General features: G+C 47.3%; 4 protein-coding genes, 1 non-coding gene and 3 pseudogenes across 5 annotated transcripts; 5 read left to right on the top strand and 3 right to left on the bottom strand.

Annotated features, from left to right (window-relative positions):
- Nucleotides 1-689, bottom strand: part of LOC149108145 (uncharacterized) — an 871-nt pseudogene extending 182 nt beyond the window's left edge.
- Nucleotides 690-746: 57 nt separating this feature from the next.
- LOC110067102 (uncharacterized) lies at nucleotides 747-2,288 on the bottom strand (annotated as a pseudogene).
- A 709-nt stretch (nucleotides 2,289-2,997) lies between these two features.
- On the top strand, nucleotides 2,998-6,540 carry LOC149108146 (uncharacterized). Its single transcript, XM_089295071.1, has one exon. It carries the CDS (start codon nucleotides 4,624-4,626, stop codon nucleotides 5,026-5,028), a length of 405 nt encoding a protein of 134 aa, XP_089151197.1. The 5' UTR covers nucleotides 2,998-4,623; the 3' UTR covers nucleotides 5,029-6,540.
- On the bottom strand, nucleotides 5,387-5,458 carry Trnah-gug (transfer RNA histidin (anticodon GUG)). The gene has a single exon. It is a non-coding gene; the product is annotated as a tRNA-His (tRNA).
- Nucleotides 6,541-8,369: 1,829 nt separating the features above from the next.
- On the top strand, nucleotides 8,370-9,350 carry LOC149108148 (uncharacterized). Its single transcript, XM_089296368.1, has one exon. It carries the CDS (start codon nucleotides 8,409-8,411, stop codon nucleotides 9,123-9,125), a length of 717 nt encoding a protein of 238 aa, XP_089152494.1. The 5' UTR covers nucleotides 8,370-8,408; the 3' UTR covers nucleotides 9,126-9,350.
- Nucleotides 9,351-9,851: 501 nt separating this feature from the next.
- On the top strand, nucleotides 9,852-13,268 carry LOC149108149 (uncharacterized protein F54H12.2-like; annotated as a pseudogene).
- A 337-nt stretch (nucleotides 13,269-13,605) lies between these two features.
- On the top strand, nucleotides 13,606-14,296 carry LOC149108150 (uncharacterized). Its single transcript, XM_089295813.1, has one exon. It carries the CDS (start codon nucleotides 13,620-13,622, stop codon nucleotides 14,277-14,279), a length of 660 nt encoding a protein of 219 aa, XP_089151939.1. The 5' UTR covers nucleotides 13,606-13,619; the 3' UTR covers nucleotides 14,280-14,296.
- A 7,130-nt stretch (nucleotides 14,297-21,426) lies between these two features.
- On the top strand, nucleotides 21,427-23,785 carry LOC149108151 (uncharacterized). The gene has a single exon (XM_089295812.1). It carries the CDS (start codon nucleotides 21,438-21,440, stop codon nucleotides 23,706-23,708), a length of 2,271 nt encoding a protein of 756 aa, XP_089151938.1. The 5' UTR covers nucleotides 21,427-21,437; the 3' UTR covers nucleotides 23,709-23,785.
- The last annotated feature ends 151 nt before the right edge of the window (nucleotides 23,786-23,936 follow it).

Raw genomic sequence — 23,936 nt, forward strand, 5'->3', positions numbered from 1 at the left:
GTTGTCAGTGCCAATAGCCCGACTTCGCGTCAAGTAAGCTGAAATACTTCGAATCTGCTAGCTCCGGTAGGATGTCATCAACTGTTCTGCCGTACCACTGATTCTCCTTTATCGCTTGGTTGAGATCCTTTGGGTTAAGACATGGCCGTAAGGAACCATCTGGTTTCTTAACTGGGACAATCGAGTTAACCCACTCAGTGTGCTCCCTTACTTCTTTAATGGCTCCGAGCTGTGTTAATTTCTTCAATTCTGCTTTGTAGGGTGGCTTCAAGCTAACTGCAACTTGCCGCGGTGGTTGTTGAACGGGTTTGTAGCCTTCTGTTAAGTGGATACGATAAGGTGTACCTGGCAAAGTTTCCTTGCCTTGAAACACATCAGCGTATTCCTGCAACTAATCCTTAGTTATGGGCAATGAGTGTGTCTTTCCATTAATAGTTATCCTCTCTTGAGTATGCTTTTGGATCGCTGGTACCACTGGATCAGTGCATTTCTGAAATCTTGGAATTACTGAACCATTAGTGGTTTTCGCAGGCTCTTCCACGAGTGTCTTGATAGACCTATCTGTCTTAGCTTGGACAGCAGCTTTCTGGATCTCAGGGAAACAGACGTATTCCATGACTAATGCTTGCTTCCTGCCTAGGATCATATCACCTTTGGTGTCTGCGACTTCGCACAAAACTCCACATTTCTTGATGTGAAGTATATATGAAATAATTCATATATATTGCTTAAATTTACTGCGATGATCATTCTTCACTTTCATCTACATTTCTTGTTAACATGGTAACGTAGGACCCAATGTAGGACCCAAGGTTTTCCACTGGACTGTCATGGTAGCTCTTGAGATTCACGATTGGTTTGCCGAACTTCAAGTCGTCTCCGAAGAGTGCTTTGGCCTTGTACAACGGCAGAATGTTGCAACTTGCTCCGGTATCAACCTCGCAATCAATCTGGAAGATTTGTGATGAAGATTCCTGGCTCAGCCATAACGGGCGGATGTGAGATTCTGATTGTGGATGACTGAGACTTCCCACTGTTACTGTCTTGAGGTGATGAATAAGCGCGTTGAAGTAAACTGGCTTGTATTCATCCAGTACGCAGTCCAAGCACTCGGGAGCTGTTGCAGACTGAACTTGTAACTCACTGACACATGCATCTTTACTGTTTGATCTGCACACAGCAAGTGACCACTGACCACTTAGCTGGAGTTGTTTCTCGGTAGACCCTAGTTCAACTCCTCGGTCATGCTTGTATGTAGCCAACTGGTCTGCCTCCCACCGGTTAGGACTTTTAAGCCTATTACGTTTAGTTCATATATTTGTTTCCTTCGTTTAAAGTGGCATGCCTGTGAACTAGCTAGGTGTAGCTAAGCGCATTGACCACTATAAACAACAACATTTGACATTTTGACATTTTACCGTAATGCCCTTCCTTCCCACACTTGAAGCACTTTGCCTTTGCGGGACACTCACTTTTGGGATGTGACGGTTTCGCTCCACAGTTGAAACAACTTTCTCTTTTAGACTTAACTTGTTTCTGATCATTGGAACCTGGTCTTTGTGGCTGCTGTCTGTTCCACTCGGCTCCTGATTGCCTGTTTCCTTGGAGTTTTTGAACTTCTATTTGTAGCAGATCGTCTTTGAATTCTGGTCGCATGTAGCCAACCTGGTGTGCTGTGGCACATCCTGATTCTGAGCGATTTGTATTGTCTCTTGTAGCGGCAGTGCGGAGCCTTTTCCAATGCACTTGTAATGGGCCTCTTTGGAGCGTAGCCCAATTACTATCGCATCCCGAAGTAGTCTATCGGGGGCTTCTGGAGGATATTCGCACTGGTCGCACCGAATAGTGGCTTTGTCAATGTACTCTGCAAGGCTACGATCACCTTGCTCCAGGCGGCGGAAGTTTTATGCGGCTGCAAGTGCGTTAGATGTCGGCTTTGTCCACTCCATGAACTTTTTTAACAGCACGCTTGGATCTCCCTTCTGTTCCGGGGCTAGATTCAGTGACTTAATGTTTGCTCTTCCAGTTTTTCCTGCCCAAATGATAACATAATTTGCTTTCACGGCATTGCTCTTCCAAGCCAACGGACCATTCAAAACGAGTTCATATCCCTCAACCCAATCGAGGAACTTTTGGTAACATTCGGGGCCCGGAGTGAAGTTTCCTTTCGGTGCTGGTAAATGCTCCAATTCAGCCATTGTAGATTGAGAGAATTGATATTTCCGAAAAGCTGGCGGTGATCGCAGTCGACGTTAGTCTTGGCTGGGTTTGTTAAATCCTGACACCATGTTAACTACAGTCAAACCTCTGGTTGCGACCAGCTCTCCTGAGCGACCAGTTTTCCAAAATACCAAAAGTTTCCAAGTCAAATCACTATATTTAGAACTTCTTGTTAGCGACCACCTCTCGTAAGCGACCGCGACCACTGTCAGAGCCTAAAGTTTAAAATTCTCTTTTGTTTTTAACCTCCTGTAAGCGACCACTTGGCAGGTAATAGAGCAGAAATTGGATAATAAGGTGTTGTAACATTATCACATTCCAGGATAGTACAAGAGACGAAATTTCTCAATGAGAAGTACCGTATTTTTTCTCGAAATTGAGTTTTCATATGAATAAAACATATAAAAATTGGGTAAGTCTCTACAGTTAACATATGGTAATGAGGCAAAATTTTGACCCAATATGGTCCAAGCTCTCGTCAGCGACCACCTCCCGTAAGCGACCACCTAGTCTTGACATTTTGGGTGGTCGCTTACGGGAGGTTCGACTTTACTTTGGTTGGCAAACGTTTTATTCCTTGAACACACTAATAATGAATGGATGTTGAGCTAAATTTACAATTTTTCATACTTATTTCAATTTTAGAAAGTTTCAGAAGCGTCTCTGCATCTATTAGGGTTTTTGGGACAATGCAGCCTAATTAACGCACACTCTATATTACGACAATACCTGAAAGGTAACGGATTGAATATTATAGGACTACAGTAGGGCCCTGTTCGCACTAAGACGAAAATTTGAGTTTAGCGTTTACAAAAAGTCTGAAAATTTTGTAATCACCAATTTTTTGTTTTCGTAATCCTGTTCGTACATGAAGATGCGAAATTTTTTTTAGTGACGGATGTCAGTTAGTTATTTGATCAATTTACCATCAAGATGTCGTGACATGTCTTAAAGGGGAAGGTTTCATACTTGGCGTTTTTTCTCTTTGTTCCCTTTTTCGTGTTTTCTGTGCTTCCAGTAGCTGCAGCAGTCGTCTGATCTTCAGTGGATGTTACGGATGTGGATGCATTGTGAATCCGCTCGAGTTTGCTGCGATGGAAACTGTTAGAATTACTGCTGTTGCATAACGATTTGGGAATCGTAATAACTTTGATTACCCTGATCTTGATCTTGGTAGCATTGCGAGCCATAATAATTGAAGTACCATGGATCGATGTTGCTTCTGTGCGGATCCATCTAGCTCAATTAAAATGGCGGATAGTCATACGGTCACGTTCGCTTCGTAATCCATATGTTGCGAAATTTAATGACCCAATGACGGATGGATGTCTAGGAACAAAGGATTTTCTCGCCTGACAAAATTTTCACAGCCTCCAAAGCTAGTCGACGGAATCTTTGAAGTTTCGTTGCGCTTGCAAAAATTTTGGTGGGGTCAAAAAATCGTTCGCACTAGAAATGGCTGCGTATTGACAGATTTTTTTGGCAAATCAAACAAAATTTCGCGTAGTGCGAACAGGCCCTAGTTTATCTAAATGGTACAAATTGCTGCCGAAGGGAAGGAGGACGTAAGGAGTGTCAATGCAGAGCAGGGGTGTTCCCGTACAGAACTCCTGATCGTCGGTAACAGTAACAAACTGATTTATTTAATTTCTCGGATTACAGCACTCAGCAGCACTAAGCTTCATTACATTTTTCGTTGCTCTCTTACGGACAAAACCCACGCTCTTATACAAGTACACTCGGAACTTCCAGAAACTTCTCTAAAGAATTAAATAGCATTGTTGCAAGTTTCTAAATTCGAATATTACATGAGAAATAAACATTCCAGAAGGTTTTAGGTCACAGCTGAATAACTCCCAGTTTGAGATTTTAAATAACAACAACAAGCCGTAATTTTTGCGAAGGATTGGAATGAAGTATATTCTTCCCCGTATGATTTCCAAAATGTTGACCACAGTTGTGCAGACAAAAAATATAAACGGTACCGCTAAAATCTGTGAGTTTTTAAAATGATATTAACTTCAACAGATCGCAAACAACACTTGATGAGAGGGAACTCTTCTTTCAAACTATAAAACAGATCCCTGGTTAGAAATCAAAAGAGTAGTGAAGGACGCTCGTAGGGGCAGTAACCAATCAGGAGGCAGGGATTATACCACGTGACCAAGCTTTTCCCATACATTCTCTTAAATTTGAAAATCCAAGATGGCCCCTTTGGTAGCAAAACATGGCGCCCACCGGAAATGACGTCACCGCGTGCATGCCCAAATAAGGCTCGAGCCAATGCATGAAATCGAGGTTGGTTAAATAAGGCGCTAACCAATAAGAGGGTTTTGGATGTATATAAAAAGGCGTTGAGTTTTGGGAGTTGGGTATTGTTGTTTCGAGATCGACGAGAAGAAGATGGCCTCAGAGGAGAGGAAGACGAGAGTGGAGGTGATTAGCATTCCTGCAGGAGAGTTGCCGAAAGAGATTCCGAGAGAGGAGTTTGCGTCGAGAGTGTTGCACGCTGTGAAGGATAATCTTCTTGGAAAGATAATGAAAAGCGCCGTTAGTGACAGTACGGATAACTTACTGAAGAAAGAAATGACGAAGCTGGCCGATGAGGTGATCAAGTTCAGACAAGCCATGTCAAAGAGTGTGATTGCTGACGAGTCTCTGTCGGATAAGGACCCTGTGTGCTTGGAGAGGTTGCCAGCGAGTTTTGAGGCCGGATGGAAAGAGTGGAAGAGCTGTTGGGACAACAGAGAAGAGTTTGCGTACCAAGCATTTATCAAAACGATGACGTCACCAGAATCAGAGGAGTGAAAAAACATTTTTTAATCATGCCTGTTACAAAAACCTAATAAAGATCCTTTAACGAGAGAATGTACATGGTTTGTTGTGTGATTTTTTGCATCATCTTGAGTGCTTGCACGTCATTGCTTCCCAGGTGCACGAGGGATAACATCATGGTTTGTGGGGTGAGAAATTCTCCGTGAAAGCCTGAGGAGGATTCGAAAACGCGTCCGAAGGGCCAGACATCGGAGAGGTCTCTTCTCATGTACCATGGGTAGGGAAAATGTTGGGTTAGGAAGAGGAGCATGACATCTTCGTCGTGGTGGGGTTCATCTAAGTAGATTTTACAGGCCAGGGGTCTCTATGTAAAAAAGAAAAAAATTTTTAATGCCCCGACCAGGAATCGAACCTGGGTCTTTGAGGCCACAACTCAACGTCTTAACCATTAGACCATCGAAGCGCTTACCTCTTTAGGACTTGGTTTGGGGGATGTCATGGTGAGGTAGTCCGAAATTCACGGTTTTACAATGAGGGCAGAGCCTTTGGGAGGGTTTCAACCACCAAGTGTGGAGGGCTTTACAGGTCCCGTGAAAGAATTGGTTGCAACACGTGGTGAGAAAATAGTTCCTGAGTCCGTATTTGTGAGTGTATCCTTCCTCACACCATATACATTTTGGGTTAGGAAATGACATGAGTCTGAAAATAGAACAAAAACAACTTTTTATTGGACGTTCCACTTGTTAATTACAGGGGTGGACGTGTGCATGATCCTAATGACCTGCGCCCTCTTTTTTGTCTTCTTCGTGATCATAATAAAGAAAAGATTTGACATGATTGACTCTGTTCAGCGCCTCATCATAACTGTTTCCCAGGAAGACGGGTTCGTAACGGAAAGTCTCCTTATTGTGGTACATGCCATAGATGGCATCGCAACAGGTTGAATAGACGCACCCTAGTCCCCAGGCTTCTCTCAGCGGTCCCGAGACGGATTGGACGAATTTGGTGTGGTTCCCATATTTACCCAATTCTAGGAGCGGTTGGCGGCGGCACGGTCTCGTTTGCTTGCATACGTAACAAAGGTCGGGTTCCATGTCTGAAAAAACTTCATAATAATTGTTGGTAGGCGTTGTGGGCCCAGTCTACATGAATCACTAAATCATTGATGTCGTCCTCGTAAGCGACCCCCAGCATTTCTTCCAGGAATAAAAGATCTATTTCGTCCAGGGCCACCCCGATGAAACCTAAAAGTTGTTCTAGGTCCCTGTACAAAGGGGTCTCTTCGTCCTTCATCCATTCTCGCACTCGCTTTCCCAAGGTGGTCAACTCTACGTTACATCGTTCTAACACTTCCATACTCACTTGGTTTGGTCAGCCACAGCAACGATACTATCCACAGTCTTATGTAATAGGCGCTCATACAAGTTTTTTGACTGAAACTCAGAGTGGAAGGTGAACGGTCCGAATCGCTTGTTTTATACACACGGTACAACTGGGTCCAGTCTACGGCCGTGAGTGGGCGTGGTATGGGGGATACCCCTATCCCCTGGGTCTGTGAACACGTGACTACGACTTGATCTGTGATTGGTCGAACGGATCTGCATAAAGCGAATCAGCATCGTCCGCTCTTCACTCTGAATTTTTTAACTTGTATTGAGCGTCACTATGGCCCTTAGAGAGATTGGTCTGCAAAACCATGTACCGAGAAAGCCTGAGACTACCTATGAAGAAGCTATTGATCAAATGGATGAGGACTGGGTTCGATTTTACGAGGCCATGAATTTCCCAATCCGGGATTTGTTGACGGGCCGTCGTTGGTTGACACGAATCAAGGATTCGAGCCAATTGGAGGTGATGTTGCACCAGATCCTTTTCTTTATGGATGAGCAGCGCGAGAACTGGACCCGAAGCCAACAACAATATCGCATTATTGAGAAGGTGTTCAGTAGAACGTTGTTCAATGCGATCCTGACCATTCGAAGGAACATTGTGTGGGACGTGAAAGTGAAGCCGCCCGTGGACAGGATCACTTTTCACCGTATGATGTTGTGTTACAACTTTGATCCGTTCCAGTCCACGTGAACTCTGAGACAAAAGAACACTTGTAGACGCTATGTCAATGTAATCAACTTTTATTATAGTATTTTCAACAAATGTGATCACAACACAATGCGATCGATGATCGATGCAGAAGATAAGCTGCCAAATGTGAATTAAAAAAATCAGAGTGTGTTTTTTACAAAAAACTGTGTCTGTGTCTCTTTCTTAGTTTGGGTTCTGTCTATTCAAGATATCTTCTAAACTTTGTCCATGGATCAGTCGAGCCTCAGCGATCCCTCGTGGGGGTTCGTTGATCCATTGAAAGAACTTGCAGGTACGCTTGGGGCACTTGAGATAGAGCCTGTCTGGGTTGGCCTCGGAGTGGGAGGTAGCTAAGACCAGGGACTTGTTGCATAGACATCGGAAACGGGCTGGGTCGATGGTTTTGTAGCAGGGGTGGGTCTGTTCGTCGACGCGTTTCAGGTAGGCGCTCACTTCACTAGCACCACATGTCACATAACACTTGGTGTAGAATCTTGAAGAGGGGCATCGGTAATACTCCCACCAGGTGCCACCTTCGGGGGTTTGCACACTCCCGAATTTCATGGGTACCATACAACGCGGACAGATGGGATCTTGTGTTTTCAGTTGGTTCAGGAACTGATCGGGGTCGAATTCTACGACGTTGTCTTTCTCGAACTTCTCGAGTCCTATCCGTTCCAGGACTTGATTGGTGATTGTAGGAGGTGATTCTTCTAGCACGGTCAGGCATCCGCCTTGAATGGCAGGTAGCTTTGAGTCTATATGAAGAAGATAGAGATTAAGTTAGTATCCCAACAAGGTGTTTTCTCGTAGCATGGTTTCTAGGATGTGCCTGGTTTTTCGCACGTTTTTCGGGGTCAGTCTTTGCCTTCGCCTGTAATGGTTACATTTCATTTCGCTTTTGACTTCTTGACGTTTGATTGAAAAGGCGCTCCAGGGTTGCGAGAAGCCTTTGAGAGGCACGGTGGTCCAACTGACAGAGTCCGGTGTGATCTCTTTGAGGAGGACGCGTTCTTTGAAACGTAGTCTGGAACGAGGTTTTTTGAATAGCCATCTATCTAAGGTGGATTGTAGTAATTTACCTCCTTCTTCTCCTGTCTTGGGAATGTCCAATTTCAGTTTCTTACGAGCCTTCTTATCGGGTTCGACGTGTGAATCCATAACGCCGTCTAAAAAAAGTGACTCGTGGTGGAATGCGTGGTTCGACTTTATGGGCGTTTTGTACGACCAATCGGTGACGTGTGGTGTGATGGTATCATGTGATGGTCTTCATTCTGACAGGAGAAAGCGATTTGGAATTCACGCCGAGGACCGGTACCGAGTTACTGAACATGATACGAGATCGATACATGAGGACGTTCAGAGATCGATCGGATGTCGACGTGACCATGTACAAGAAAAAGAGCAAGACCGACGATCCCACCGAATTGCTGTACACGGTCATGCATCGGGCCGAGAATGGAGAATGCGTCCTCGACAACTCGAGAACGTGCATCACACACATCAGAGGTAAACGCGTCTACCCCCAAATGTCCATTGGAATCGAATTGGCCAAGAAGATGAAATGGGTCAAGATGGGAAAATTGCAAAACGGACAACCCGGTTACGTCTTGGGACCCAACTTGAGGAAAGAATTTCCGAAGGAAGTCGTACCCACGGCCACGGACTTGATCATAGCACAGAATGACGGGGACGAGATATTTTACAAGATCGACCCGGACACATTACATTTGAGTTGTTTCATCAATTGGGTTTTCATGGACCTGGATCGTAGTTACGAAGAAGCGTTCGGTCACGGGTGTCGTTCCTTGTTCGTGTATTCGAATGTGGGACAGAGTATGGTGACGGGAAATCAAGTCACGGATCTGTTGAAACAAGTTCGTTACGATCCGGAGGTGGTCGACCTTCAACCGAGACACATCCTATATCTACCTGTGCGCACGTCCGTTTTGGACATTGTCGAGACTGAGGTGTCGGAGAACGACGGACAACTGGTGGACTTTGCTTCGGGTGTGACCACGATCACGTTGCATTTCAAAAAAGGATGAGTGATTTTTACATCAGCTTACCCAGTCACAGCAGTAAGAACGAGTTTCCGGACAACAAGGCCAACAGTTTCAAGATCAGGTTACCCAATCCCATACGCCTGGAGGGACAAGGATGGAAAGTGGGGTTGTTCAGCATCACCATGCCAGATGCGCATGTGACGCTTCCTTCTTTCACCGACTCTGCAGATAAAGTCACCTTGGCCTATGCCGCATGGAGACGCGTTGAACCTGGAACATCCAATGGGCATTCGTTTGGAGAAGCTTCCTTTGACACGGATGACATCAAAGAGGTTTTCAGCAACCTGAACGGTGTTGAATTCATGAAATCCATTCACAGCTACTTCGAAAGGGAACGCATCTTCAAGTACTCTGGACCGAGAATGAACTCAAAATATGTCACGAATGATGGGAAAAGAACCTACGTCGCATTCAATTGGGAAGGCGAAGACCTGGTCACGGATAACAAAGACATCTTAATTTCCAGAACGGATAGACCTGCATTACGATTCAACCTCGATCTGGCTTTGAAAATGGGGCGGATCAAGACGAGTGGAAATAGTTACGTGCTTGGTCCAAACTTGCAAATCGAATTTTTCGATGATGTCATTCCAGACATTCGAAGCAATGGAGACTTATATGATTCTGATGGAAATGCTGTTTTTTTCCTTGTCGTGAAAAACCCACTCATAAATTATGATTCTCTGAGACTCAGCATCTTTTGCAATTGGCGTTTTCTGAACCTGAACAGAGCGTTTGAGAGTGTGATCGGAAGCAGTTCGCGTTCCTTGCTCGTTTACTCTAACGTGGGAGGTGGAAGTGTGGTGGGAAATCAAGTCAGGGATTTACTGAGAGAGGTCAACTTGATTCGAAGAGACGCCGGTGTTCAGTACTTCGAACCCACTCACATTCAATATATTTCCGTGCGCAAGGAGGTGATCGACATTATAGAGGTGCAAGTGGCAGAGACAACTGGAGAACTGGTGACATTTGGAGTTGGCAATACGATCGCGACGTTACACTTTAAGAAATCATGATCGGGGGAACATTGATACGGTTTCATCCCGATGGATACCAATCGGGGTCTGGCATGTTCGGTCAGATTTGGAAAGGCATCAAGAAACGAGGTCCCGGCATTCTCAAGGACGTTCTGAAAGAGACGGCCATGGAGGGTCTGAAAGGTTTAAAATCGGGTGGCACAGGAGGAAAGCCCAATTGGAAAGGTGCACTCGCCGGGTTAAAGCGGGGAGCCATACGCTCCGGGAAACGTAAAGCGACGCAAGAGTTCAAAAACCTGTTGAGTAGTAAGAGAAGAAAAGACCTGTTTGGATCATGATTCCCATCTACTCGAGACGCGTGAGACGTCTCCCTGCAGGAATACGCACGTATAAAGGCGGTTCTATCTTCCGGACACGCTCAAAACTCCCAGACTACCGTTGGGTACAGTCAGCACTGAGAAGCGTACGACGACGACGAAAAAGACGACGTAGACGACGATGACGGACCTAGTGGCTCATGCCAGGTCGGCGGGGGTTCGTAACCCTCGCCTGGACATGTTCACCACTCCTCCCACGGATCTCAGCATGTCGTCTCGACGTGAGGTGAGAATCAATCCGTTCAATACTGGGATCAACCCAGTGACCTTCCAAATCGATCCTCAAGAAGACTTTATCGACTTGAACGAGAGTTTCTTCGAGGTAGAGTTGGCCGTCAAGACATCTACTGGAGGTAATATAGCGCAAGCGAGTACCGTCGGACTCGCCAACAATCTGGCCCACACCCTCTTCAAACAGATCAATGTGAGATTGGCACTCTCATCAGCCCCCAGGCCGATACTTACCACTACAAAGCCTACATCGAAGCGCTGTTGAACCACGACCGAGACGACGGTGAATCGATCCTGACACCAGAGGGTTGGTACAATTGTCTTAGTGTACCCAGTCGCGGAGAAGCGGATGTGATGACAGGCAATAAGTTGGATCCGACTCACGACGATTACAAAGCTTTACCACAAGATCTCAAGAACATGGTTCAAAGTCGAATTCATTTTTTTGGTGGAAAGAGAGTGACTTTGAGGTTCAAACTTTACCTGGAAGTGTTTTATCTCAGCAAGTTACTGGTACCTGGTGTGCAGATCCAGATCGACATGTACTTCAATGCCCCAGCTCTGTGGACAGTCCAATGGGCCGGTGCCGATACTCTCAGACTGACTGAAGCCGACGTGAAAGTGAGATTGTTCCTGTCTCAAGTGAGAGTGACTCCCTCGGTGTACCGAGAACTCATGTACAGCATGAAAGGTGGAAGAGTGGCCACTTACCCCACGGTGAGAGGTGAAATTCGCACTTACTCTCATCCCGCTGACAATCGTCATTTTGAGTGCAACAATCCTTTCCACAGTAAGCTGCCTAATCGGTTGGTGGTGGCGATGATGAAACAAACAGCCTTCAATGGAACTGTGACGGTCAATCCGTTCACTTTTGAACAATTCAATCTCGCTTCCATCAAACAACTTGTGAGAGGTGAAGAGTACCCCTACGAGACCTTGAAGCTCAAACACGATAATGACAGTAAAGATCTGAGAGGTTACCAAAGATTCCTCAAAGCCTCAGGAGTCTTCTGCAGGGGAAAAGGAAACATGGTCACAAAAGAGGACTGGGGGCACGACAAGAGATGCAACCTGTCTGTATTTGACAACACAGCCAATGGATGTTTGGACAGTCCAGTGTTGAACCCCAAGCAGGAAGGTGAACTGCGTCTGGTGATCGATTTTGGAGCCAACCCAGGCTCAAACCTGACCATCTTGTTGTACGGCGAATTCGAGAACTTGCTGGAGATCAACGAGAACCGAGTCGTCATCTACGACGTGTACCAATGAGAGAAGAAGAAAAAAATGGAGAAAGTAGCATTGAATAACTTACAATTGGATTATTTGGCACGTACGAATCCGTCACTCTGCTGTGTTTTTCACGGCACGGTACCTTGCGATCAGCTTCCAAGGACAGTACCTCAAGAAGGACCGACCGCTTACATCGTGAACACGGACCCTCACGATAAACCGGGATTTCATTGGATCGCTTTGTGGGCTGACAGGGACAAATGCGAGATCATGGACAGTTACGGTCTGCCGTTGGACACGTACGGAACAGCCGAACCGATCCAAGCATGGTTGGACCGTCATTTCAAGTACCAGATTCACAACGGCAAGAGTCTACAGTCCCTCTTCAGTCTGAGTTGCGGCGGTTACTCCCTGATGTTCCTGATCGAACGAGCCGAAGGTCGTGACATGAACGATTTCTTGAATCGTTTTAAGAAAAACGAGTTTGTGGAGAACGATCGTAAAGTAGGACAGATGTTCAAACGTTTGATCGTGGACGAGTTGGACTGACGCAAGATTTGTAAAACCCCGTGTCACCAGGACACGTGCGGTTCCTCTAGAGGAGTGCGTTATTTGTTATAAAGTAAGCTGTTCGAATAAAAAAGTGTTCATTTTTTTGAGAAAAGGATGTTGCGTGGTGAGGTTAGATGGTTCCCTCGATTCTTAGAACTGTGTCGAGAAGGGTATCTGTACTTGTCCTCGGACGATCCTCGTTGACAGGTCCTGGAACGCATTTTGGATTGCGACAGTTATCGCCGAGTTCGATTCATAGTGGACCAGGAAAAAGATCATTGGCTTCGATACGACCTGTTCCATCTGCGTACGAGAGCCAGACTTCAAACAGACGCTTGCAGAGACTATAAGTGTTACCCGTATTGGCACGTTCTTCGCTACGGCAATAAGTTCTTACGCCATCACTTTGCAAGTGCATAAAAAGGTGCAGTGTAAACCAAAATTGTTCATTATGGAGTTGCCAACAAAACAAGACACTTCATGGATCTTCCGTTTCGAGGACATAGACACCTGGAAGACGTGATAGCCAGGTTAGAAAAAAGATACGGAAAATCTGTTAAAAAAACGCCTCAACCGAGTGCAGCTCATTTCAAGAAAAACCAACCGCGAAGAAGACGGATCGCTCTTCAACCGACTCCAACGGCTGTCCTTGACACCGGTGAATTACCACCTACTGTGACCACTCGCAGGAAAGGCAAGAGAGCGCCCACCATGCCGAGACTTTCCGAGAAAGAAGATAGGAAAAGAAGAATGAAAAAGAGGCATTGGTACGAAGACAAGTTTGGAGATTTGAGTAAATTCGCGAAGAAACCTCGAAAAAAGAGATCGGCACCTGCCAAGACAGCGCGTACAAAGAGAGCCGCTGCCAAGAGAGCCATGACCAAGATCAAGAGGGGAAAAGCGTGGTACGCCAAGAAATTCCAAGTGGGTAAATTCGCGAAACCACAGAGAGCCCCTGCCAAGAGTCGAGCCAAGAAAAAACCCATCTGTTTCAATCGTAGAGTCACCCTCTTGGGTCTGTTGAAACGCATCCCAGCCATCAAGACCCCCATGGCCAAGTTGTTCGGATAAAAACGGAGCGTCTCTAGACCGTGGATCATTTCAAGATCATGGAACGACGCAAAGCGTTTCAATTTCACACTCCGTCGAGTTTTTTGATAGCGGGTCCTTCGGGTAGCGGTAAGACGTTTTTCACCACCAGACTACTCTTAGAGAACGTCGATTTGTTCCAACAAACACCGAAGAGTATTCATTACTGCTACGGATCGTGGCAAGATGGTTTCCAAAAGCTGAAGAAGGGTGGGGTCAAGTTTCACGAAGGCATCCCCGACAGCGAACAGTTACCCCGATGGTTTCCTGGCGGGGGTGTTTTGGTCTTGGACGATCTGATGGACGAGGGTGGTAACGACAAGCGCGTGTTGGATCTCTTCACCAAACACTCGCATCATCGGAACATCACGGTGATTTACTTGTGTCAGGATCTATTCCCTAACGGAAAATTCGCCAAGACCATTCCCAGAAACGCTCATTACATCGCGGCCTTCAAGAACCCTCGGGATCAGTTGGGGATACGAAATCTATTACTGCAATCGTTTCCCACACAATGGCAGGAGGTGTTGGACACGTTTCGAAAGGTCACTGAACGACCTTACGGTTACATGCTATTGGATCTTCATCCAGCCAGTCAGGACGATCAACGAGTCCTAAGCCACGTGTTAAAAGACGAAGGATTCGTACGATGCCATCAGTTCGCGACACCGTCATGTTGAGGAGCGAAGGCGAGTGGTTCCCTACGTTCGTTCTACGTTGCATAGCCATGCTACGACGCATGTATTCCTTTCAAGAGGATTACGAGACGGTGAAACAAATCTGTCTGTGTTCGAGTTATCGTCAAGTGAGGTCCCTCGTGAAAGCATGTAACGACGAGGATTTCGAGAATTTGATTCATAACGAAAGAGTGACCGCTGAGAGGATAGCAAGAAACAGGAGAGATGAGCTCTTACAGCAGTGATGATTTCAACTTCTCGGCTCTGGCCGATTACTCGCCTTGGAGGCCAATGTCTCGAACGAGTACTCCGATTCCGCCTGCAGCGGGTGTAGGTATAAGCCTGAACAACCTTTCACCGCTATCGTCACTGGCGACGCCGCCCCTGCCAGGGGCCTCGGCCGTAGGGGTAGGCACTCCCGTCGCGGGTACGACCCAGACCAATGTCACGGCGGGTGTCGGTAGCGCCGGTTCGGGGTCCTCACGCGCCAACGTCACCACGGGCGTGGGTACGTCCAATTCGTCGCGTCGAATGGTAAGACGTTCACCCACACCGACAGACGCCACACCTTTGGCACGGGCTGTTCGAGGAGGGAAACGACCGAGACGCGTCCCACGTCAAAACACGCCGACGTCCCCCAGTGATGCGGGGAGCCGAAGAAGAAGTAGCGCCAGTGGTAGCGGTGGAAACAGAGGCAGAGGCAGAGGTAGAGGTAGAGGCGGAGGAGGTGGAGGCGGAGGCGGAGGCGGCGGAGGTGGTGGTGGTGGAAGTGGTAGTGACTCCACACCGCCTTCGTCGGTGACATCGGGTCGAGGAAGAAGAAGAAGGCGAGGCACACGTGTTCTCGACCAAGCACAGATGCAGCAACAATTGGAGGAGATTTTGCGCCAACAACAACAAACGGCCGCGGGTCGTCGCATTGTGGGCATCACAACCACGAATACGATCACGACCACCTATAAGAACGGACAACGTCCTACGGTGACTCGCAATTCGACCAGTGTGCGTAACTGAGAACATCAACAACATGTTGAGAAGCGAAGTCAAGTGGTTCCCCTACTTCCTGCATCTATGCCGATGCTCACGCTCTTACTGGGATGTGACCAGCATGGATCACGAAGACATGAAATGTATCGCGGACGAGTGCGATAGTTACAGACAAGTCCAGGACATACTGAACCAATCCGTAGAAACCGCATTCAAGGCCGAGATCTGGGAGTACGAGCAACAAGCTAAAAGGATCGAACGTGCCGACAGAAAGTCAGACTACGTTTGGTACTGGTTGGAAAAGAGTTATGAGTACTTCGGTCTGTTTATTGGATGAACCTTTTACCACCGTGGTGGAATTGGAAGCGCTGAGACGTTTGGACGGCCTGTATGCTTTCTATCACAAGTATTGGTGGTGTCGAAGGCAGATGTTCGGTTACTACAAATTTTGTAACGCCATTCTCAACGGACTGGCCTTACTGGTCGTGGCAGCGAGCATCGTCTTTGGATCCGTGTAGAAAGACGGGTACACGGTGGTAGGATTGACGGCTTTAGCCACTACACTGAAAGGATGGAACGATTTCAAGAAGTATTCGCTCAAGATGGACATGACCCAATTCGCTTACACGACTTACGAAAAGACATTGACTGAACTTAGGAACTACGCTCTGGGTGGAGTGGAGGAATTGGATGGATTTTTGACCAAGATGCAAACTTTGGACGACGTGGTGACGGATTTCACACCTCCCACGAAAAACGATTCGCTCACGCGCCTCTATAAAAATGGACACGTGATCACCTTCGTGAGTCATTCAGGTTGACAGTGTGTACGTGTCAGAACCCGACATGGTGAGGAGAAGGCGAAGGAGACGGCGAGTGGGAATACGCAGAAGGAGGAGGACCCAAAGGGGAAAAGGTCTTGGTAGCATGCTAAGCACCGCATTCAAGTCGCTTGGACATTATTACCAAAGGGGAGGGGGTATTGGTATGAATAATTGGAGGTATTGGATTCCATGAAACGTTCAGACGTGCCTCTATAAAAAGGACACGTAATCACCTGCCTACGTCATTCAAGTGGAAAAGTGCGTGCGTGCGTGTCAGAACACGCCATGGTGAGAAGGCGAAGGAGACGGCGAGTGGGAATACGTCGAGGAAGAAGGAGGGTCCAAAGGGGAAAGGGTCTTGGTAAACTGGTAGGCACCGTAGCCAAGACGGTTTTGAGCCTTCTCCAAGACTTGTGAATAAAAGAGCGTGACGAGCCGACCGGACATTAGACATGAACGATGAAGCGGTTGGGACGACAACGTCGTTTCTTGACGAGCGTCCTGAAAGAAGCCAATCGAAATAAACGTCAACAGATGTTGCATTACGCCGACAGAGATCAAATCAACGCCATCAGCGAGATGGTTCTCAATTTGCTGAAAAAGAGGATCCCCATCAACGCAACGACTTATGGGAAACTGAAAAGACATAAAAAGGTTTTGCGCGAAGTGGGTAAACGTAGAAACTCCCTCAAGCGTCGAAGAGAACATCTCCTGAGTCAGAACGGAGCAGGGTTCTGCAGCGGATTACACAGTTGTTTCAAAGCATGTTGTGTACGGTGAAAGGACGCAACGAAGACGGTTACCCGCTGGAGGGGGTCGACGTCATACCCAATTTCCCGACGAGAGAGGAAGAGTCCAACACCATTCCTAAACTCGTGCAGTTGTTGCAAGAGGCCAACCGTCGCGAATCCCGATGGAAAGACTCGTCCGAGTACTGGGGTAAGAAGTACCACGACTTGTATCAAGAGTACATGGCTTTAAAGTTCAGTGACTTCTGCCAAACCTGTCAAACGAAACGAGATACCACACCGCCCGGTGGGTGCATCGAGTTGTGTAGGGAGTGCGGTAAAGGCAAGCAAACCGTTCAAAGTCTTCAACTCGAGTTGAAAAAGAAAGACGAATCCATACGGTACTGGTAAGACTGTTACGAGACGGCCTTGAGAGAATTGTCCGAATTTCCTGACACGACCCTGAGTCAATCGAAAGTATGAACGAAGTCATGATGGTACCCGTTCAAGAGTTCAACCGATTGCAAGATTATTACAAGGGTAAGATCACCCAGAGCGCCTTGTTGAACAAAGCGGGACGTTTGGCCGCCGAAGAAGATCTCATCTTGAAAGACAAACGCATCCCCGCCAGCATGGCGGTCAAGATGACCAAACCCATGGCAAACGAAGAAGTCAAACTAGTGAAACGTATACGGACGGGTATACGAGGCACTCCCACGTACCAAGGGACGACAGAACCCGAAGGCATGGCCGACGCACCTGTCGAACGTCTGTTGAAACAGATCATCAAGGGAGTCAACCAACCACCCGCAGCAGCACAAGCCCCCGTGATCATCAAGCAAGAACCCGCTACACCTTCCACGTCAGGTCTCAAAAAGGAGTTTAAATTTCCAAAAACATCCACAGGCAAGGAGCCACCCGTTCCACCCGAACCAGCCACGACAGGTAAAAAGAAAGCCATGTCCGAATCGCAAAAGGAGTTCTTAAGATCCATCGGTGTCGCCGAGAAATACATAGACGACGACGACGGTGGTTACAGTCCCAAAGGCAAAGGCAAGGGCAAGACGTACAAGAAGGCCAAGAAGACAGAAGCAGAAAAGTTACAAGAAGGATGGGAAGATTTCGAACCCTGGAGAAAGGGACTGAAATATGACTCTGCCTAAGACAAGAAACGTTGCAAAAACAAGTTATTTTTTTATTGTTGTTGTTGTAATCATTAAATAAAATTACACACTTTGTTGTTTCAAAAAAGAGTCTCTTTGTCTTTTCTTCATGTCTCACACGTCATGCCATTGTGGTACAGAGTATCCGAGGCATTCGATGTCACAAACAGTCGTTCTATCTTTATTTGGTCCCCGAACGTCGACGAAGACACGAATAACAACCTAAACCTAATTCTGGAGGTGAAATTGAACACTCTATAAGGGGTGTTGAAATAAAACATGCGATACACCTCCATGCGTATATGATCGTACGAAATGATATGGAAGGGGAAGAACACGGTGCCGTGAATGTACAGTGGACTTTGTCCCTCCGTGGATCGCACAAAGGCCTCCAACTCGCGATAGTACTGGAACCACACTGTGACCGGAAGGGGATAAGGCAAGTGATTCCACGAACGCGTCAAGGAATTGTGCGTCCCAAAGGGTTTTCCAATGTCTCTGAAATGTCCAAGGTCCTCATGAATCATTCTACGTTGATCCTCAACTGCGAATGAAGAAATAAAAAAAAAACAGTGTCAGGTCCATAGTCCGTCCTCAGGGTAAATCGATGGACCACCCGGATAAGGTAACAGATGCACAAATTGAATCACAATACTCCTAAGTCCCTCCACGCGTCTAAAGAAGAGTCTGAACCTCTGAATTGGAATCAAGTCATACAACGCGAAAGGAGTATTGTATATGAACAGACGGTACAAAATGGCTCTGACCTCCCGGATCGGTTCTACGGGGAGCTGTACAATTCCATGAATGTACAGGTCTCGATCCGGAAACACGAAATTCCTGAGCTTGACATAATAGAGTCTCCAAATGTCTGGGTCCAAGTCATACGGCAATTCATGCCACAGATACGACCCCTCGTGATGACAATGATTAGGTCTACTCTCACTACGATATCGCTCCAACTCTCGCTCAAATCTAACAAAAGCCCCATTCGAACCTGACGGTAACACGAACGGGGCCTCGTCATAATCATCTTCCTCCATTTCCTCATCGGTTTCCAGCACGACCTCAGGCTGAATATCGTCGATCACGCGTCGGCAGTTACCGCAGGTCATAACCCGTCTCTCCATCTCCTGGTAACAACGTCGATGCATGAACACACCGCAACAAGGAGAACGTTGACATCGAGGCAGAGAATCAATGTAGATCTCTCTCTGACAAATAAAACACACTTGTTGAAGCGACGTTTCTTTGGGTATCTGACCCCGAAGGCGACGATTACGTCTCGGTGGTTCATCTTCGTGTGATCGTGCACTGAAAAAGCGCCGAATGCGTGCACCTCGATTTATGTCAATCATGCACCAATCAAACGAAAAAAGCCGAAATCACGTGAGCTGGGTAGATCCAGGGGATAGGGGGTATCCCCTACCACGCCCACTCACGGTAGGAGACTGGACCCAGGTCGAGTGCAACCTGGGATCCAGTTTCACCGTAAGTATAAAAAGATCGGATCGAACCGTTCACGGCACTCTGAGTTTTTTCTTGAACTTGTATCGAGCGCTGAATCATGGCACAGGAGCTGACCGACGAGGAGATGAACCAACAGATGGATCACCATGAAGCAGTGAGTATCTGAAATTAATGGATAAAATAACGTGCACCCTATGCGACCATGTCATCCTTAGAACCGAAACCTGCGCTCGTACCAAGTGCTGTCGTTACTACGTTCATTACGATTGCTACACCCAGGCACTCGATGATCAGATGAACAAGGGGGTGATCAAAGAGAAGTTGTACTGCCAGATCTGTCACACGTTGTGTTCTCTAAGTGCGTTCGTGGCCACCCTAGACAACTGACCCATGGAACTGAGACTAGTCGTCACCTCTACCCTAGAGATCTACCTCCGTTTGGACTTGAGATTTTGTTTCGTTGTGTTTTGCGGTTACAAATTCGTACGACATCTTTGTCACGCCTTGTTCATCACCTTCTTTTCATAGAGTTACTGGGATTGGTTGCCGCCCGAGATCCAAGATTACATCATCTCACTCGCTGAGTCGCAACTTGCCTTCGAGTGGAAAAGGGCAATCGAAAGAGAAATGAGAATCTCCAGATGGTTGGAGAGACCGAGACCCGTCCCGTTCAAGCAACTCATGTGCGACACCCTACCTATCATTTTCAATTACAGAGCCACTGGGATCGTCTCCCCCATGAGATACAGACCTATATCGTCCGACTTCGTGAGTCCCAGTCTCTCATCGAGATGCGCGAACGTGAATCGTGGAGAGAGCTTTGTAACGAGATACGAACCTTTGCTAAGGTCCAAGCTAAATGGGGACTAGGGGCGCTCAAAGTTAAGATGGAGGCATGTAAACTGAAGTATTGCCCCCAAGGAATGGTTCAAGGAACACGAAAAAAATTGCATATGATCGTGTCGGGTTTCTATAGAGACGGACAAAATGTCAAGCGAGAAATGTTTTTAGGGTATAGTTTTAATGGTGCTTATTACAGAATCGATGACATTAAGAGACTTTCACTCTTTTAGAGTTACTGGGATAGACTACCTCCTGAACTACAGGACTACATAATGCGTCTAGCCAGGAATCAAATCCTACTCGAGCGTAGAAGAAACAAAAAGTTACGACGTCTTCTCAAGGAAATAGTAGCCTACGGCAAACTGAAAGATCAATGGGGCATAGGACACATTAAGATTGTTATAGTTCGATGTAATTCACCATGCTGTTCGAAAAAGAAGAAAGAATACAGATTCCCACATATGAAAATATTCGGATGTTACATCGACATTGATGATAAACCTCAAAAAACGTATTTATCCGACTCTTACAATGAGGCTAAGAGACGCGCCCCCATAGAAAAGACTTTCCTCTACCCTTACGATGACACTAAGTACGCTCATAATAGGTGGTTAAGAAATCGTTCCCGCTCTCTTACAGAGTCACTGGGATAGGCTACCTCCAGAACTACAGTGTTATGTGATCGACTTGGCAACCTGGCAGCACATACTCGATCGCAGGAACAATAAACTATTGAGTCGACTTCACAGAAGAATTTTAGACTATGCCGAACTGAAAAGACAATGGGGTTACGGTCACATACAAATGAAACGAAGGAAATGTAAACCAGGCGATTGTAAAATGATGTATGGAAAAATCCCTTATCACACAGCTTTCTATGGTTATTATGTCAACCTTAGTAACCAGAAAAGGAAAGTCTATCTAGGATTCAGTTTTAGAAACGTGTTTTTACGCTTAGAGGGTAAAAAAGCGTCCCTGTTCGGTCCTTTTGAATGATTGGTTGTTGTAAAAATAAAAAAGAGATGTTTGTGACATTGTCTCATTTTTGTACTCATGTCTTCACAGAACAGACGGTCCCACGACGAAGCCTTCTCCGACGATGATGATGACGATGACTGGATCTTTGAACCGGCTCTCGACCGAGTGATGATCCAAGCCGGTGGTGGTGGTAGCAATACAAGACCACTCCTAGAATTCGAATTAAGACCCGTAGGCGTTCGCCGTAACTGGAGAAACGTACTCAACAAACAGCGATTCGAAGCCACGCTCAGACAACATAGAGATGTCACTCCCAGGGACAATCTAGGCCAAGAATTGACTCATGCCCTTCAACGATCCATCGAGCAACAAATCGCTCAGGATCCTACCCTGACACCCAACTCCACGGTCCATTTCACCATGCAGTCCAGTGCCTTCACGCACGCCTTTCAATCCACCACCTTCACCGTGCGCGAATTCGAAGAAGGGAGTGAAAGACTAGACACTTATCTCCAGTCTCTCGCGGCCAAACTCAACTCTAACGAAGAATTCACCCCCGACGACACGTTTACCATGGAAACCACCTTCATACGCACCCCAGGTCGGGGGCGTGGCCACGGAAAACGATACAAACCGAGCTGTGCCGCCGTACGGGGAATCGTCAAACGGTCGCGCGTGACCATCAAAAACAAAGACAATCTCTGCTGCGCTCGCGCTATCGTCACCATGAAAGCCCTGGTAGATGCTGACGGGAATTCACGAGACCAAGATTACCACAATCTCAAACAGGGGCTACCCGTCCAAGAGCGATTGGCCAAAGAACTCCACCGTGTAGCCAACGTCCCCGAAGGACCTTGCGGCATTCCCGAATTGCAGCAGTTTCAGGCCGCGTTACCTGGGTACCAACTCAAAGTCCTTTCCATCGATCCACCCCACATGCTCATCTACGCGGGACCCGTACCATCAGACAAGATCATTCGCCTCATCAAGGAAGACAGTCACTACGACGGATGCAACTCGTTTAGTGGGTTCCTCAGCAAATCCTACTTCTGCGACGAATGCAATCGAGGATACGATCACGATGACTTTCATCGTCATCCCTGCGACGGTAAATGGTGTCCCGCCTGCAAACGAAAGGACTGCCCAGATTTCATCGAAGCCAAACGACCCCTAGCACGAGGCAAGTTTCCCGAACCCACCTCGATCTGCCGATTGTGCCACAGAAAATTCTTCGGAGCCCAATGCTACAACTACCACCTGCAACGACGGAGCCTCAACATACCATCCATCTGCGACACTTACAAAAAGTGCCCAGACTGTTGCCACATCTACGAACCAAAAGATAGGAACAGTCGAGGAGGTGACCGTTTCACCCCCGATCACGTATGCGGATGGGGCGAATGCCACATCTGCGAAAAGAAAGTCTTTCTGCCGACGCACCGATGTTACATCCAACGCGTCCCCGAAGACGAAGACGAGCCCAAAAAGAAACGCGTGCCACGCGACGAAGTCAAAGGTCGACGCTTCGAGGAACCCGAACCCGGTGATCCAGACACACGCGTCTGGGTGGACCGAGATCCGCCCCTTCAAGTGTACTGCGACTACGAAGCCATCGCCGACGCCGAAGGAAATCAGACACCCATTCTACTCTGCTTAGAAGACGATGAAGAGGATCAATTCTGCTCCTTCTACGGTCCCACCTGCACCGCTGACATGTTCGACCACCTCGAATCCATCGCCGTCGACGTGGACGGAGACGATCGGGACGTCATCGTCATCTTCCACAATCTCAAAGGCTACGACGGGATGTTCATCTTACAACACTGTTACGCCACGCATCGAGAAGTCACGGATCAGATCACTGTAGGCACCAAGATACTGTCCCTGAGATCCGACAGACTGACTTTCAAAGATTCCCTATGCTTCCTCCCGTTCCCGCTGGCCAACTTTCCAGCTACCTTCGGAATCAACGAACTGTGCAAGGAATTCTTCCCGCACAAATTCAACACCCTAGAAAATCAAGAGTACGAAGGACCCATGCCACCGCGAGACATGTACGATCCAGACGGCATGTCCGCCAAAAAGAAAGCCGAATTCGAACAGTGGTACCAAGAGAAAGTCAACGATAACTACCATTTCGTACTAAGGCAAGAAATGGAAGCCTACTGCGAGTCGGACGTCAAACTCCTCAAAGCAGGCTGTCAAAAGTTCCGGCAAGAATTCAAACAAAAAGCCGAAGTCGACCCCATGGAGAAATGCGTCACCATCGCCTCCGCCTGCAACCGATTCTGGCGCAAGAAACTCGTCCCGCCCAACACTATCGCCCGGGGCCCGATCCAATCAGTCCGTCAAAGCCCTGAAATGGCTAGCCTGGCAAGAACACTTGTTACAACACACCGACCAAGGCGATCGTATCCGTACGGTCCGAAACGGAGGTGAAGTCCGCCTAACCAATCACCTCGTCGACGGGTACGATCCAACCACTCGAACCGTCTACGAATTCCACGGATGTCTATGGCACGGGTGTCCTCGCTGTTTCCCACGCCAACGCGACCGATATCCCATATGCCACACCGATCGCACGCTACAGGAAGTATACGAGTCCACGCTCAAGAAACACGACCTTCTCAGGCATCAAGGCTACCAGATACACGTCAAGTGGGAATG

The sequence above is a fragment of the Orbicella faveolata genome, unplaced genomic scaffold, assembly GCF_042242905.1.
Source record: "Orbicella faveolata isolate gen_17 unplaced genomic scaffold, um_ofav_v1 contig_26, whole genome shotgun sequence".
NCBI lineage: Eukaryota > Metazoa > Cnidaria > Anthozoa > Scleractinia > Merulinidae > Orbicella > Orbicella faveolata.